Source organism: Eufriesea mexicana, unplaced genomic scaffold, assembly GCF_001483705.2.
Source record: "Eufriesea mexicana isolate 0111107269 unplaced genomic scaffold, ASM148370v2 scaffold4744748147, whole genome shotgun sequence".
Classification (NCBI taxonomy): domain Eukaryota; kingdom Metazoa; phylum Arthropoda; class Insecta; order Hymenoptera; family Apidae; genus Eufriesea; species Eufriesea mexicana.
The window spans coordinates 356,261-374,436 of NW_016907952.1; the positions used below are offsets into that span (position 1 = coordinate 356,261).

Sequence of the window (18,176 nt, forward strand, 5' to 3'; positions counted from 1 at the left end):
TGTCGTCGCGGAGAGAGAATCGGTGGCTGTCCTGGCCGCTGTGTTTACGGCGTTCGCGCCGGTCGCGAGCGGAGACACTCGGGGCGGCGCGTACGCGTTACGCGTTACACGCTCGGTACCGCGTACACCGACTAAAAATATATCGTTATGCCATACAATTCTTGCGACGCTAAAATTGGAGAGCCAGACCCGATCCGCGGCGGAGCTCCGCCGCTCTACAACGTTTTTCGAATTCCATCGGTCCTCCGCTTGTTACGTCGCCGATACGCCTCGAGGGGTAACGCATCCTCCGCGTGCGACCACGCGTCGTCCTGTCCCTCTTCCCCTTTCCGTCCATACCGCCACCCATTTGCACCGACTCGGACGCCGGAATCGACGAAAACCGAGACGACACCAGACGCTGCCTACCGTTTGCGAATAGACTCGCGTCTCCGCCGTGCGGAGAATGCGGTTTTCCTTGAACCTTGCGCCGCGATAGTCGCGCTCGTCTGCTCGTGCACAGCGCGTTATTATTATTAATTCGCCACGCACGCGTTACGAGAATATACACGCGTGGCGTTAAATCGGTAGCCCGTTCTCGCTCGATATCCGGCCATTTCCATCGACGCTGGATCACCCGGTGGGTGGGGACGACCTCGTTCTCCGACCGCTCGTGTCCCGGTGAACGCGTGCGAATACACGCGACGCGTGACTTACGCCGGCCGATGACTCGCGCTTATTCCATCGTGCAAAGTTCTAAATAACGACGCGGACTTTCCGAAATACCCGGCGCGCGATCTAAATTCTAAATCAGGGTCAGTCGGCTCCCCGGCCGCGGGGCAAAAGTTGAAAGCACGGCTCTGCGCGGCTCCTCGCGGCTGCTCGCGGCTTCGCGCGGTCTCGCGCTGGTCGCGGCAGCGGAGCGGGCAACGGCTATTAGAAGCGACGCTCGCGGCGATTCCTCGTACACGTTCACGGCCGCTTCGTTTTTATCTCGCTGCACTATAAACCTCGCGTCGCCACCCTCCGCCTCCGCCACCCCTTCGTCGCCGTCCGTCGACTCGCGTCGCAGACGCCTTGACATCGACGACGCGCCACGTTACACCGTTCCCGGTCCGTACCCGAGCGAAATATCGAAGGATACTTTAATTATAGTATCGTCATCGATTGTCCACGCCTACCCCGTTCCGCTTCGTATTTCGAATGCGCTCGTGCAACCATCCGCCCCTCTCTCCACCCTGCCTCTTACCTGCAACACCGAAAATTAACACCGCCTGTTTACGCGGATCTCGACGCGTTCGCATCGTCGAGCGATGATAACCAGAACGATCGTTACCGCGAGCCTCGCGTTAACGTGCGCGACATTTTCCTCCTTTTTTCCCCTGCTTTTTCCCTCCCTTTTTTCCATCTCAGCCTCGGCAGCCAGGTCGCTGCCAGGTAACGGAGTCTCCACGGAGTCCGCGCGTGTATTATTCCCCGCTGTCCCGCCTGGCGAAAGAAAGGAATCTCGCGCGAGCTATTTCTCTGGTTCCCGCGAGGGCCCTCCGCGTCCCCGGGATGCAAATTTCCCCGTTAATTCTGTTATCGAGAGGTCGACGTTCTCTCGGCTGAAACGCCGCGTTCGCTAGATCGTAGATTCGCCATCGAGCGGATATTTTCCGAGCAGAGGCGCATCTCCGCGAATTTATCTGACGGATTCCCGTTCAGCGGGAACCTGATCGAACGCCGACGCTCTGTCTCATTGGTCCGCTCGTAAAACGGATAAACCGTTTCGCGAGGAGAGATTCGTGGGTGGAGAAAATTACAGAAAGGTTGAAACGTGTTACTTCGCTTCGATCCGGGAAAAATCTGCCGCGGGTGGTCCCTCTCTCGAGGATGCTGTAGAAAGAATCGAGATTCGTTCGATGTTGGGTTTCAATCGCGTCGGAGGTTCTCGATTTGACGGACAATTCGTGAACATCTTCGGGTGGCACGCCAACCGGACCATGTTCTACGAAATTTTCGAATTAGGTATAGTAGGTTAAATTACGATGAATGGGTACTGCGTTGCGGGACGAAATGATTACACGCGCTCTGTAATTTTTAGCGTTTCTTGGAACCAGTGCAATTATGTAAATGTCGCACACGTAGCCATGTAATGTATCCCGGTCTTTAATCCTTTACAGACGTTATAACTTGTAATAAACTTCTAGAGGTAATAAATTCGAGGTAAATGTTTTAAGTGGAAATACCAACGACGATGACGAAAATGATGATATTCGTGGTATTCGATTTGACGAATAAAAATGCACCGGTACGAAAACATCGAATCAACGAGATCTCATTTTTTGCAGATGAAGAGGCTTCTTATATACTGCTACCACGTTAGGTTTAAGAAATAAGTAAAGAAGTACCATCTCGATCTTTGCTGTATTTACTTCGAAATATTCTAAAAATAATACAAAAATTTTAAATTCCATCTATTATCCTAGAAGTACGCTATCATTTTGCCTAATACTCCGCAAACTGATACCAAACTCGATCAAGCACTGCTCGGTGCCTCTCCAAAACGAGTGAAACGAAAGAGAAAACCTGAGGAAAATCGAGACTCGCTGAATTACACCGTTCTATTGGACATCCCATTCATACCTCACCTTCTCGACGCGTATAAATCTTCCCCTTTCTCAACAACCAAGTGCAAGTGTCGCATGCATGAGAACCGCTTCGGCATCCTAGCGAGTGCTGGTATTCGGAATAAACGTGAGTTTGGCGTTTGTAGACGGCGCTCAACAACCTGGAGGAGATGCAGCACAATTCCATGGTGTACCGCAACAACGAGAGGGGCAGGAGCATGGGGGTTGGCCCGATGCGGTCTCGTCCGATGGAGAAGAGGCACGACACCTCGCCGTACAGCGGCGTGCCGTACCTCTCGCCACCGCCAACCGACACATGGAGAAGAACGAACTCGGATTCGGCGCTGCACCAGAGTGCCAACGAAGCCTGCCAGTCAGCCACCACCATCCCTCATCGACGAGGTATAGTCCGACCTTCTTTCTTCGACTTCCGTTTCCAGCCTATTATCCTACGAACCGTGCGTAGATCGCGGCTTTCCACGGAGATGCAGTTCTTCCGCGTCCCTAACCTCTCGTCGTTAAATCCACGTTGCGAGGTGAATCGTTGCTAGCTTCCACTCGTTTCCGGGGATCGAGCTTTCCCCGAGTTTAGGTATGAAAGAGTACCGTTGGTTCGTACCCTAACCGACGACGAAGATCTCGCGTGCATAATGCATAGTCCGAATAGGTTGCGATGAACGTATCACGGGTCAGTTCTTCAAGGCTGACGCGTGGTACCTAATTTCCTATCACGTGCTGGGTATTTCAAACGATATAGATATAATGTTCCACGTTTAGAGTAAACACCGAGATATCTCCAAGCATTTATTTTTAGCCCTGGCATGTCGAAGAATTAAACTTATTCACAACCGGTTTTCCGAATATTTTTGCACTAGGTAAGCAATTAAAGCCGACAGAGCGGTAGTCATCATGCCCACGGTAATCGTTTATTAAACAACAGCTAGAGATCTCCAAGCATCTATCTTTGAATCAGGACTGTCGAATAACGAATTTACTTACGACCGGTTTTTCACATATTTTTGCGAGATTGGCAATTATCCTCGTTTAGAAATTTCACAGCCGAAGATAATTGGAACGACGTCGACATCCGGGGTCAAAGGTGTGCAAGTACTACGCGGCCGGAGCTTCGCGAAGTCAGTCGCGTCTATGGAAATAAGGACGCAAGCGATGGTCGCTAATTAGAACTAAGTGGATTTGTCCACGGAGTCACGGTGTCGGCGCGATTCCTCCGGTTCTCCGCGGCCTGCGGATCTATCGCCTCGCAGACACGCGTTTTCAAAGCCGCTCCTCTCCTCGGCTCGGATCTGCTTCGTGGAAACGCTTTTCCAGCGTCACGGTGCGTTTTAACGATGCCGACCACGCTGGAAAACGCGCGAGCAGGCGCCGGTATTCGCGGAAAAAATGCGCCAATCAGCCTGCCGCTTGTTAACCCGCGGCAAACCGAATTGCAGTGTCGCGAAGCGTCTTTACATCGGAAAACGCGCGTCACATGGACGCGACGAATAGTCAATCCGAGGGATATCCGATCCGATATTCGCTGCAATTCCATCGATTCTCTGAACCCTCCACGGCGACTTTCCTTCTTCGAATCGCAGCTGGTTCATCCTCCGGTTCTCTAGAATCCTTCCAATTCTCCTCTTCCTCTTTCGCGACTGCACGTACGAGCTCGTCCTTTTTCTCGGGATTACCCGGGTCGTTCTTTTCCACCCTCGACACCCTCGACACCGTGGCAACGGCGGTGTAAATAAAATCGGACGGTTGGCGCGAAGCGTGGCTAATCCAGGACGTAATTTTAGAGCCATTAAGTTGCTGGGATAGGTCTGCAGAAAAATGTAACCCTTCGCGTGTAATTAACGCTTTCAGCGGGTAAATGATTCCTGCGCGCATTATTTCGGGGATTATCGCCAACCCCTGCGACTGTGCAGCTCGTCTGAGAAATTCCCTCGTTATCGCATTACCTCGTTACCTCGTTCTACGTGCATACCACCTCGAGTGTGCTGCCTCGCGAATTTTCCACCGAGATCATCGAGCTCGTTTCCCAGCCTGATCGAGGATCCATCGACGTCTCTTTATTCCCGTTGCTCGTTCCGAGGATCGCGTCCATGGTGGAATAAATCTATCCCGCGTTCCATTCGGAGAGATCAGCGCTCGGCTCCGACGCGCACTGGTCGGTGAAGTATCGGTGGTGCAAGGAAAGTGGGACATTTTCATAGGGAACGAGGAGTTATTAAGAGTTTCCTGCGAAAGCTTTCGAATTTACGGAGCGCGAGGCGGGTCATTGGCCGGGGACAGGTTTTCCGATTCCGCTCGCTCCGGTATACGCGGCTTCGATGATTCCCTCTTAATCTGCCAGCGACCCACGACACGAGGGGGTCGGAACTGAAACGTTATACCCGTAGTAATGTTAGCAACTAGCATTACACGGCGTTACGTTGCGAAATCGGACGCCAGCCTTGGCTCTGCGTATCGCGTGCATCATCCTCGGGCTATGGCACGTTTTCGGGTCGTAGCTGCTCCACCCTTGACGAAGCTGCGACCAACTCGAAACGAACACTTTTGGGCAATTTTTGGGGACTTTTTCCAATTGTTAAAAGATCGACGGAGATCGACAGAGACGGACTAAAACTCGTTGTCATTTTACATGTTGCGTATTCGCTGTGCTCAGATCAACACACCGTGAGCGGGTCCGGGAGCGACAACAGAGACTTGCCTTACCCATTCATCGAACGACCAAGATCGTCCTGCGAAATACCTAGAGTGCCTGGAAGCAAGTAAGGCTCTTTCTCTCTCACTCTCTTTTCGCCGACCACTCGTGCCAATTTCGCATCGATTGCGATTAGCAATCCTAAGAAAAGACGGCTGAAATTTCGCGATCTCGCGGAATATCTCTTCTTGATAGTACACGCTCTATTGTTGCGCGCTCGGTGTATGCATTATTTATGCGTCGTGGCTATTATACTGCGTTTCATTGTATCCGCGGCGCATTATATCGCACATACTAATGCGCTCGTGCACGGAGTTTATATAATTTTGAATAGGCACCGTCCGGCGTGTCCTCGGGGCAGTCTTCAATTTTAACGCATTCGCCATACTTATCGAAGCTTCTTTATTATTATTTTTTCATTTCTTTTTCTTTTTCTTTTTTTTTTCTTTCTTTTTCCTTTTTCTTCTCATTTATGTTATATTCGCAGTGAACATCGTTCTCGGAACGATGACAAGCGAGTTCGGGACTTTGCGCTTTCGCTTTACGCTCGGGAAACATTGACATTGGTCGTGGTGGTCGCAGGAATGGCTGGCGCCTCGAGAATCTGACAGTTTCCAAAGGTTCTCGAGCGTTTCCCAAGCCCTCGTAAACGCATCGATTTCTGATTGGACCGCGTATTTGTCTTGCAGCATAGATCCGAGCTCTCAGCCACCGGGACAGCAAATTCCCATAGGCAACACGCGATCGTTGCCCGACCTGGCCCACTTCCAGTCGGATCAAGAGGATCACTCGAGCAGTACGCCGTTCAGCAACGTAAGTCCGTCCAATTACGTCCCTTCCGCGCCTATCCGTCTCTTTTCATCTCTCACGAGGCTGCACATTTTCGTACCACTTCTTTTACCATTACCACAGTCGCATTTTCTCTTGCTCTCTTTCTCTATCTCGCTCGTCTCCGAAGAAAACTCCTGTGTCTCTCTCTCTCTCTCTCTCTCTCTCTCTATCCGTCAACTCGATCTCTCAAACTTGGACCCTTGGACCGAACGAAACAGGACTTTTCTTCGAACGACGACCAAGATCGAAGAAGAATTTAGAAGTTAAAGAGACAGGTGGTGTCATGTCGTGTCGACTTTATGATAAAATGCGCTCGTAGTCGCGTCACGGACCACGTTCCTCCGTTCTGTTCACAGTTCTCATCCCGTTCCACATTGAGTCCCTTTCTCTCACCTTTATCCCTCCACCCGGATCGTGTCCGTGTCATATCAGGTAGCGTCACTTGTGGCACAAAAGCCTTAGGTAGTCTCTGCCTCGAAGGAGGAATCTGTTTTGAAATGGTGTACCGCTGGTGTATTCCAGAGTCGTCAAACGAGCAGTCCCACAAACCTGTCGCCGACCAGCTTGCCCCAAGCTGGGAGGCTATCCTTTTCGCAGGATCAGACCAGCGCCCAAGTAAATATCCTTGCGACCCCGTACAGTACACGGTATCGGGCTCTTAGAGAATGTTGCTGCACCTGCCAAGCAGTCGATAGCATTGTGTCTTTCCGTGCCATTCACTTTCATCGATCCGGCCACTGTTCGCCACTTCCAAGAACCGGGAAATTTGTTTTCCGCCGATTACACCGGAAGTTACGAGATTTTCCAATAACAATCGATGTTTCTGTCACGAGGAATGGAGAGACACGGTGCGTTCGGCTACGTGTCGGATTAGAAATCAGTATTACGGGATCGAGGCATCTTTCCACGATCGTTGGACCATGGTCTATGCCAATGACCAGAAAAATCTTTCACCCTTCGAGGACTTACTCGCTTTTCTCTTTAATTCCATTTTATTATTTTACTAAAATCGGTTCCAAGCTTTCTTTCATACCATTGGAATGTTGCGACTCGTTTGACACGAGTTCCCTTAAAATTTAAGTAAACTATTGCACGCGTTAGAAATATTGGTAATAAAAGTTAGAAGAAACGAAAAAATATTGGGGAATTTTATATAACTCTAAGGATTAATTCCTTTTTTTTAAATAAACCCCTTTTCTTATAACATCGTGCGAGACTCGTGGTAAAGAAATGGGTACCATCGGTAAGAACCGTGGTTCGTGGACAGGGCCCAGAAAGATGCCTGGTCCCTGTAAAGCTAGTTAGCTCGTAAGAACCAGAAACGGCTGATACATGCGTAGTGTTGCATGGAGGAAGATGTTCTGTGCTTTTCTGTGCTTCGATAACCACCACAGTGTCCCGAGAACACGGAGCTTCCGGTCCCACGGAATCGTGATCGCGCAACGTTGATCGCGATTTACGGACGATAAACTCGGGGTATCGAAGATCGGCACAGCGATTTCGTCTTTCTACGCGTAGCTTATCGCCGCGGACTGTTACGAAACGCTCGGATCGGTAAAGTGTTTTACTTTGAACGTAATCACCGTGGCATGCCGCTCGGCTCGCGAACAATTTCGATAGAGTGCCGTTATTATTCTCCGATGGAGCAATCTCGGCCACGGTTTGTTAATCGTTATCTAGATTAATCGTTGCCTGGCTGAATATCGATTCCACTCTGCATCGCGGAATTTCGTTACGAGCAAGTTCTCTCGCGAGGCACTCAATTCGACACGAAACGTCGAAAATTCTTCTTTCTCCCTTAACACCGGGACTACCAGCTTCTAACGTGTACTTCAACACTATTGACAGCTATCGAAACGATACTGTATACGATAAACGGTCATTAACTTGGTCAAAAAGTAATTAAATAATTAAAGTTTCAATCCTTTGCACTCGAAGAGTTTTTCGCTGTAAGGATATAACAATTCGTAGCTTTTCTTATACTTCTCTACGCTCGATGATATTTTTCCCATTTATGCCAAGATAAAAAAGTAAAAAAGAAAATCACGTGTATTCGTTTCAATATTTCATGCATAATTACTCCTGATCTAATTGGTGCCCCATATTGGAGGTATTAAAAGAAACAAGGGCAAGAGTGCGAAGGGTTAATACTTCGAAACGAGAAACACGTGACCTTGACTAACGTTCAGTAGGTTAGGAATACTGTTGATATTGTTTATTATAAAAATATTTTTTGACGCTATTTATTGGCCGCCAAAGTATCGCAGCGAAAAAAGGAAGAAAAGTTTGAGGTTATGTTCGGTAGTCCCGGTGTTAACAGATGTTGGCTGTCCCAAGGACGATGCATGCTCTTTCCATGTGAAAGGACTCGATTAACGTTAACGAAAGATCGACTTCGTCTCGATCGTTCGAGCAAACTAGTGTCAGCCTCCAGTACGCTTAGCGGCCATCTTTAATTTCGTTTTATTTTTATTTTGCCTTTGTTGTAGTGTTTGTTTGTGTTTGTTATTTTGCAGAACCATTTATCAGTGCCTGTTAACCCTAGGTTCCTTCACACGTGTAAGGTTAGTGGTCACTTTTGTTCTTGCGCTTACAGCGACGCCGCGTTTCATTTCGACTGTCTTTTCTTTCTCTTCGGGCTCCTCTTTTTTCCCCAATTTTCTTTCTTTTTTTTTCTTTTTTTAATATCGTTTCGCTTGTTAACAAATACCGAGCTTGCGAGACAGAGCAGTAGTTGATGAGCACGCGTCGCCGGAAGAAAAAGTCACGGATTACCGCGTCTCGGGCACGAATTCGACCCATAATGCCGCGGTGTCAACGTCGAGAGAGTAGCAGAAGTCCTGCACTAAAAGTAGAGCTCGCGTTGACACGCGATCGGGGCAACTACCCCGTTCAGTTCTCGAGGCAGAAACGCGCGGGCAGAATTTCAAACGCGAAATACGCGAAGAACGTCCCGTCGAGATCGTCGCAGGCGGAAACGTCGATCGAAAGTTTCAGCCGCGTAAATGGAAAATGTTTGTCCTCCGCTTCCGAACTCGTTTTCTTCCTCTCAAGGTTATTTCACCGTTGCTCGCAACTTCCGTATCGTCGGATACGACCCGACAATTTTTCCGGCTAAATGAATCCGATCTCTTCGCCAATCTCATTCGCATTCGCGCGGGAAAAACGAAGCTTTATCGATCGGGTAGACGTCGATCGTTCAAGATGGCGGAGCTCGGTCCACGCGAACCGACAACGACACTAAATTCGATAAACATTCGCTTGATTCGCGATTGACCCTTGGAAGGCGAATACTTTTGGGCCCGTTTTGACTCGTAAACTCTAGCAATCTAGTTTTGAGATGCAGGATGAAGAAATTGTTCTGTTAAAATCTTATTAACACATTGCGTACTGCACTCTACTCGCGCAACGAGCTTCCAGGACCCACACCTTTTGGGCATCTAGAAATACTTCGCATTTGATATTATATTCGCATAAGATATTCTTAAATATTACTATATATTTTTTATACATCTTTTTTAACATTTTAACTATTATTTATTTTACAAACTTGAATAATTCTTTAGAGTATGATATCTAGCGAAGTATTCTCCTTTGTGCAATGGTGTTTGGCACAATTTGCAACTATATCTGGTTTCGAGACTTCGTTACCCTGGTAACGTAACAAGAAAATCTATTTTTGATTCCTTAAATCATCGATCGAGTCGAAGAAACCTGAAAACGAGATATCTCGTCGCCACAAAGTTCGGCTTGCTAAAGACGATATATCTCGTCACCCATACGCAATGTGCTAAGAAAGATTACTGAAAATATCTTCTGTACGCTTGATACGTAAAATGGGCGCGTCTTTTGTATAATTCCTACGAGTAAAAAGATGCGTAAGATATTTCGCGAGGATTCTAGTATTACTTCCTTCAAGAAGTTCAAGCATTTCGCTACAAACCGTAACAAAGTTGGATACTCGAGCGATAAGGAACATCCTCATCGTCGCGGTCACGAGTCCAAGCGGCCTTGTATTGGTCTTACAAGCGTCGAGATGAAAATTAAACCGACGGAGGAAACGAAAAATGCCTGCAAAGGACGATCTCGACCCCCATTTTCGCGTAAATATCGCGGAGATGGCCATCGAGTGCAGACGCGAGTGGCGGTCGCGGTGAACCGCGATCCCGTGACTTTGGATGTTCGAAATCGGCATAGCAATCGATTGTGCGAGCTCGCGTAGGCTGCCGCTGCTAACCATTCAGAGGCTGGCTAGTCGAAGGAAAAAAGCGAGGGCCGACCGATCGTTAATAGCGATGCCTATGAAACACAGGGTGTGGCGCTAGAAAACAGCACAAGTACTTCGCAACAGGATCTTCAGAGCTACTCGCAACAACCGGTGCCTCAGCCACCGACGGCGACGTCCCACAGTCCAGCTGGCCACTACATTTATCAGCAACCGCACAGTCCTGTGCCACCGCAAAGTCCAGTTAGTATATCACGTTATTTCGTTTGCTCCTTTCCTCTAACTAGATTCCTCTGCGATTTATGTCGTACGCCAACTCTCCGTTCCCAAGCTGCCGCGAGTAGCTCGTGGAACGATTTCAAAGGCACGGCTTGGCACGAAATCTTTCGCGTCGAGATGATCGGCTACAGCGTTTTTAGCTTGGTCCCTTTGGATCAAACGATTCGCACCGCCGCGGGGTTAATTGGTCCCTCAGTCGCGTGCTTGCTAGTAGAGGGTTCCTCGACGCTGAAAAGAATCGTTGCTGAAGCTGTCCCGCTTCCCTTAACACGATGATCCTTCATGTGTCTCTTCGTAGAAGTCGTCGCAGACGCAGCAACCGCAGCTCAACTCCTTAGGCTCGTACAGATCCTCGCAGCAGGTGAACAGGCCGTCACCTCAGTCGTCGCCAGGGCTAACGATTCAAGTAAGTTTCTCCGCCTAACTTTCTTAACCTTCCACGTTTTTCCCCTTACTTCCGTTTGATCGATCAGCCACTCAGACCGATCCACTGGGAGTTTCTCTGAAATCTAAAACTTTCGCTTCGTGGCAGAAAGATGATAAACACCTGCGAATTGATTTGTACCGCAGACCTGTCTCCTCTTCTCTACCAAGTGGAGTGCAAAGGATTAACCCTTCAGTAGCCATTTGATAAAATTTCGAAGCTCGATATTCATTGATATGTCAAATTTCAGATAATGTAACTATGTGCGAGGTATCGAAATCAAATAATTCTACGTGTTAATTATCATACGACTTCTTATTCATTGCTCAGAAAAATATCGTCAGCTTTGTGACAGAAAATCTTCGAACTCCTATTCTTCTCTAGCCAAAACATCGTCGAGTGCAAAGGGTTAACTCTTTGCCTTGTCACATTTTATCATTGTATTAAAAAATTCGCGAAAAATACAGGAACGTCCGTATGTCACTCCGGTGCTCGAGGGGTATGAAGAAAAATTTATTTCCCATACCTTTCGCGTATCGCCTTGCGTATACGCGTTCGGGACATTCGGCCTGTATATTGCATGTGACGCATAGTTGGTTCGTGCGATACAGCGAGCTCGTAAATCATCGTATCTAACGGCGCTCTCGATTGATACCGAAATCGCATTCCCGATATTGCCAACAGCTAAAATCGCCTGCTATTCGTAAATGAGTCGCAATACTTATCAAATCGATTTCTCAAAATTCGAGAGGTCAGTCACTTTGGCTCGTGAACGATTCAGACCCCTGTCAAATTAATCAACTCTCGCTTGGATCATTAACACGTTAAGTGCCACGCTAGACTTTCCGTTCGGGCCCGATCAGTCCTCGAGGAACCTTTAAGTTCCTATTACACGACCACGAAAACAGGATAAACAAAGGTGTGGTTTGGATTTCCATTCGTTACAAAGGTGCTAACTTTTGGTGTTTTAAATTCTAAATTCGTATTCTAAATTCGTCGCCATCTTTGGACCTAACGTTTGGGAATTCCTGTTATAAGAATTGGTACAGTATCTCCGAGTTTGATGAACCTTGGGCCCACTTGTTGGCCGGGTCTGGGCCTGAACGGAATAGCAAGCAAAACGGGCTGGGCACTTAACGCGTTAACTAACTATCGCAAGATCATATTCCATATATCGGGTGTCTAAAAGAATTTAACTAACTTCCCGGTAAACTATCGCCAAGAGACCGACTCTGAATGTACACGGTACCGATGTACGATATCAAATTGACCGATTGTACGACCGCTGTCATCACTCGAACCATACGAGGCGAACGCGAGAATCGAACGACGAAGAAATGATTGAAAATTAACCCAAACCCTTGGAATCTGTCATCGATCGCAGGGCAGCCCGTTGAGTTACAGCAATAATCCATCGGCGCCTCCTAGTCCCACAGGCCATCCAGGTCCGCCGAACCTGGCGTCTGAGAACATCGACCAGAACAGCTACTTCCTGAACCAGGCGCAGGCAGCGGCGCTTCAGCAGGAATTCAAAGCAGGACTTCGAGCACTTCACGATGGTTAGTGAAACGCGTCCGTTCCTTGTCACCGCGGTCGCGTTCTCAGTCACCGTGTCTCGTGCTCTCGTTCCTTGGCAACGATCCAACACGATGCGTTCGGTTTCAGTCCACGCGAGACGATTTCGCGTTCTCTGAATGGCAAAGTATCCTCGGACGCGGTTCCACCGATGCGTCCCGATGCGTCGTCCGGTTCACCGGACTCGCGGCGTCGCACGAGGCATCCTCGAGGCTCACCCTCGTGCCCGGACAGCGACGCGATCCGCTCGTAAACAACGGCTTCGCTCGCCTTCTTTCATTGCTCGTTGCGCGCAAGCTAAATCGATAGCGTCCAACCACCGTGCTTGAGAAATTTCAACACCGTACGCGGCTGCAGCACGCGTGCTTCGCGTGACACCGTGCTTCCGCTTTCTTTTCCGCTCGAGGCTCGCTACGAGCTTTTCAGGAAGAACGAGGCGCAATTTTCGCGAAATCGTGACGTACATCGCGCGTACCTTACGTTTATCCGGGGTATTTTCCGTTGACCGAGAAATTTCCACCACTCCTTCGGACTCTACGCGTTACTTCCGGTCTCCTTTCTCACAGGAATTTAACCCAGGAGTCGCAGAAGACACGCTTTTCGTCGTTTTACGAAATCGTGATACACTCGTGTGCAATTTATCGGGAGAATTACTCGAGCAATTTCGAGGATTCCTTTGGGCCTTGGTTACTTCCGCTTTTCTTTTCCGCCAGATACTCGTCTTGCGGTTCAGAATATACGGAATACATCGCGATTTGTGTATATAATTTATCCACAGAACTGTTCGAGAAATTTCGCCGATTCTTTTGGTTTCCCAAAGTTCGTATCATACATACGTTTCGTGGTTTTACGGAATCGTGATGTACAATTATACTCAGAAGGAGGGTGCAAGTCCTTCGGGTCATTGATTTAGTTGACACTTTGCGGGTTTGTAGATTTAGTTTAGCAACTATTCGGTAGTTTTTGAGATATTTATGATTCAAGCTTTATTATAATAACTAGAGATTTCTTCCGAATAGTTATCGATAGTTATCAAGTGGCATTGTGGCCTGATAGCAACATCGTGGCAACAAATTGCCACCAACGTGGGAATTTTCGGACGTCGCCATTATTCCACAACGACATTTGATAAATATTCGAAATAAATCTGTAATTAACCCCTTCCCGTACTATTTAGCTCGACGAAATCCGGACCCAAATGGTCGACGTGAGCTCGAAAATATTCGCAATACGAGTCGAAATGTATATCGATACGTATGACATAGTCAGTTTTACGCGGTACTGTTATTGTGGAAGTAAACTCTAATCCTTTTTCCTTTTATAAATATTATAAATATATTATATTTCGTAATAGATGACAGTTTCGAAACTGTATTCAGAAAAATGTTCTGTTCACGAGTCTGGCTCGTGATATTCGTGTTTGGACCAAAGTCTTCATCACGAGTCAGACTCGTCATTGTACGGGAAGTTTTATTAAGGCAATAATAAAACTCTGATCATAAATATCTCGGAAACCATCGAATAGTTGCCATTATAACGACGTATTTTCTCGAACTGGATGACTAAATCTACAAACCTGCAAAGTGTCAACTAGATGTATGACCGAAAGGATTCGCACTCTCCTTATCGATTTATCCAAAAAAGTATTCGAGAAATGCCAGCTCGTTCGAGACATCGCAAGCCTGGATTGGATCCCGGGATCTCGTAGATCGCGCAGACTCGCTGAGAACCGCGTTTTAATCGGATGGTACTTGTCTGTTTGTGCATACGGAAGGGAGTGGTAAGTACGCGAGCAGTTATCGTTTCGTTTGCGTAAGATTCACGGATGCCGTTGAGTGTGTACAATTTTTTCCACGTTCCTTTACGCAGAAGCATTCCACGCTTACAAATCCGCAGTGCGTGATACGCAACATCCATTCGACCTCGGCGACGCTTTTCTCTCTTTGTTTTCCGAAACGCGTGTCGGACTGCGACGATTTTTAGGTTCTACCACGCGACGAACGCGTATCGAGATATCCTTGAGACGCTTGATCGCTGCTATGATTTACTACGCTCGCGGTTCTCATTCGTTTCTTTGGATCCGTTTTTTCCCGTTCGTCTCCCCGGAAGATCACGATTTCCCGCGACCGCGGCTCGTGGATTTGGCTCGCGAGCATGCGCCATGTTCCCGCGGCGGTGACTAACCTTCGCGGGCTAAGCGATATGAATTATTCCACGCGCACGAGTTAGCGCGAATTACTCCGTCACTCTCGCTTTTGGTATGCCTTCCGTTTTCGTCCGACGGGCATCCCGTCGATCGAAAAGGCGGCTAATTATACGAGTTAATAATCCATGAGCCGCCGCCGGTGTAGCCGCGCGCATTGTTAGCCGTCAACCGGTGCGACGTATCGGTGACCGATCGACCGTGTCTTCGTTTCGAGAACCACTCGCGGTTGCCAAAGTCAGCTGGAACAACCTTGTCGTCTCGAACTTGCTTTTCCGCGCGATTTCTGCATGAGTCTCTGACTTTCCTTTAACTCTCTCGTTTCTCGTTGCCATTCGTAGCGAAGAAATTTTTCAGCCGATTCCGCGGTGCATCCTCTCAGACGCGCGCTTCTATTGGACCGCCGGCACCGGCCATATAGCGAGACACGATATCGCCTTCTTCTAGAGACCTTTCTCGCGTCGCTCTCGAAAAAAAAGAAAAAGCAAACTATTTTTTAAAACTCTCTCGTTGTGCGATACGATTGAAATGTTAAGCCTTGATGTTTATCTGTTGCCCGCATCCGTCAGGATTGGCCGAAATTCGCGCAGCAGCTCATGGAACTTGGTTGCACCTGGAGCACGCAGATAGAGGTGAAATAACGCCCTTGGCAAACTATATGAACTTCATCCTTCTCTCACACCCCTCGACACGTCGAGCATCCACCCTCTACTCGCGAACTCTCGCGTTCTACGCGCCGTCGTCTACTATGCTATACTCCCCTCGTTATTTTCCCTTTTTCTTTTTCGTTCTCGTAACCAGCCAACGACCGATCGATGTTTGCGGTCGCGTTACAGCAGCTAACGGCGGCTATCACGGTGTTCAGCGGCACTTCCACCGCGACATCCGCCGTTCGCCAGGCCGAAATTCGATCGTCGTCGCGATAATTGGGCATATCCCGGGGGCGCAGGAACGCGGCGGACGTCGCTACGATTTAATAAGAAAGCGCTCGTTCCACCGTTTACGTCCCGCTATCTCCGCCTCGTCCCATCGGCCGGCCGTAAAGCGCCGCGATAGCGCGGGGCCCCGTGCTAAAATTTGCAAAACGACGCCGCTTTACGACGGATACCGAGGCTGTAAAAGATGGACGATAAGACGTGAAAATTCACGTGTGGCTCACGAGGTCCACTCGCTCGGCCCCGATACCACGGCGGCGCGAGTCGCCGCGTTATCGATACCGCGATCGCGTATTACGATGCGCGTGTTCCCGCGAAAATCGTTTTGGCACAGCGTGATGCCCGATTTCCCCCAAGCGAAAATCGAACGGGGAACGATAGAAGGGAGGAGAACCGAGATAAATACAGAGATTTCTCTGTCCCCTCTGCCAGAGATACCCGTGGAATTTTCGTCGAGAGCGATTAAAGGCTAATAATGTCGTTACCACGAACTCAGCCGGAGGTTTAGGAAAACGTTAATGACTAATCCCAACGGAGAATCCACGAATAAAACCGCTCACGGTTCGATTCCATCCGCCTTTTGTTTCTCCCCTTCTTCCGCTTCTTCTCACCCCTCGCGCTCTTCCCTCACCCTGTTTTCCATCTTCGCGGCTCTTTGTTCCCCGTTTCATCCCCGTTTCATCCCCGTTTCATCCCCCCGCATGGCATCCTCTCGGAGCTCGATCGTTCACGGGAAGAAACGCGATGCGATGAACGCGCGACTATCGAGCCGATCGAGCGTCCCACGGATCAAGCTCTTCCGCTTTCGCCCTCCTCTTCTTCCTCTCGACCGAGATATCCCTCTTTTGGCTCGCTGCAACAGCTCGCGTCTACGAATACCGATCCACGAACCATCGCACTCATCCGGTTTTATTTTCTCTTTTTCGCTTCAGATGGACACGCCTGTGCCACCCAACATGATTGGAACGTATATCGGTTCGCCGAATCATACCACGAATTACACGCAGGTGAGCTGGCACGATTCTTCCTCCTCGCGACGTAGAACGCGAAGGAAACTCCTCGAGACTCGTAATTCCCTCGGATATTCATTTTCTTTTTCTTCGTCGACCTTTATTTACGCTTCTTCGCGTAATTGTTACCTAATTGATTTACTGGAGTACGAGTCTCGAAGGTAAACCGACAGCCGCTAGAAAATTGATCCAAGTACGATCGACGGGCCCTCTGTGCCGGCTGGATTTAATGGTAAAGTAGTGAGACTCGTGACGCGCATGTGGTACAATTCTGTTGGAATTCCTTTACAGAACGACACGATAAACATCGGTGGTGAATTGGGCAGCGGAGATGCCGATTATTTCAACACGAGTCCGCAGATGCCGTATCAGTCTACGACCACGACCACCACCAGCAACAACTCAAACACCACCCAGCAACTCACGCCACAGACGCCCAACACCCCTACGATCATCCTCACTGGTGTGTTCCCATGAAATTAGCGCTTGTGTACAGAAAATTCTTGTCTCTCTGCGGAACGAGGGATGAAACGCGGTCACTTATCTACTATAGAAACGAATAGCGTGTTGTTAACCCTTTTGCTCTGAGGAAGAAACCTATTCTCTCAAATGTATCATAAACCCATTGATCACGATGATTACATTTTGTCAGGAGTACCTCGGACAAAGGGATTAACCCTTTGCGCTCGAGAGGCAACTCTCAGTCGCCATTTAATCAGATTCCAAAGATCGTTGTTAATTAATATCTCGAATTTTAAATTACCCAACGACGCGTGGAATATCGAGGTAAAATAATTCTACGTCTCACAATTAATTTGCACTTCTTATTTACCGTTTCGAAGATATCGTCGACTTTGTGGCAGAAATTACTATATTTCTGTTACGAATAGATCGCCGAGTGCAAAGGGTTAAGTCTTTAAGTACCAGAGATCATTGGAAAAGTCGTATCGTTTATTTCACAGTAACGCAATCGCGTTTTGTTCCTCTCGAGTATCAATAAGAGTCGGAACACGTCGCGGTAGAATGGTACTTATCGATACTGACTCCGAACACGCGATCGTTCATCTTTAATCTCGAGTATCGGAAACAAAGGGAAGACACTGCGATGGGACTAGCGATCGATCTTGCTTCATTTATCCGCGCTTTGTTTATCTCGCGTGTCATCTGCATCGGTAGGAAGAAAATGGCACTTTGGAGCGCAGAATCGTGATATTACCGCGTGGCTCTCGGCCGGTTATTACGTGGCTCTCGGCCGGCAAACTTGACTCGAGAGATTGTATAATAATTTTCCTTCGCAGACTTCTCCGGGGCAGACGACCTGACGAACCCAGAATTCGTGAAAGACCTCGGGACAGCGATGATAGGCGACTTCGACCCAGATCTTCTTCCATCGGACGAC

General features: G+C 48.5%; 1 protein-coding gene across 1 annotated transcript in view; it reads left to right on the plus strand.

Annotated features, from left to right (window-relative positions):
* Positions 1 to 18,176, plus strand: part of LOC108546978 (CREB-regulated transcription coactivator 1-like) — a 44,208-nt gene that overhangs the window by 25,355 nt on the left and 677 nt on the right. Inside the window, 12 exon segments of the mRNA XM_017899296.1 lie at positions 2,738 to 2,993; positions 5,257 to 5,362; positions 5,985 to 6,108; positions 8,643 to 8,690; positions 10,439 to 10,594; positions 10,929 to 11,036; positions 12,439 to 12,588; positions 13,196 to 13,213; positions 15,402 to 15,464; positions 16,700 to 16,774; positions 17,069 to 17,240; positions 18,076 to 18,176. Of these exon segments, the coding sequence (XP_017754785.1) occupies positions 2,738 to 2,993; positions 5,257 to 5,362; positions 5,985 to 6,108; positions 8,643 to 8,690; positions 10,439 to 10,594; positions 10,929 to 11,036; positions 12,439 to 12,588; positions 13,196 to 13,213; positions 15,402 to 15,464; positions 16,700 to 16,774; positions 17,069 to 17,240; positions 18,076 to 18,176 (1,377 nt within the window).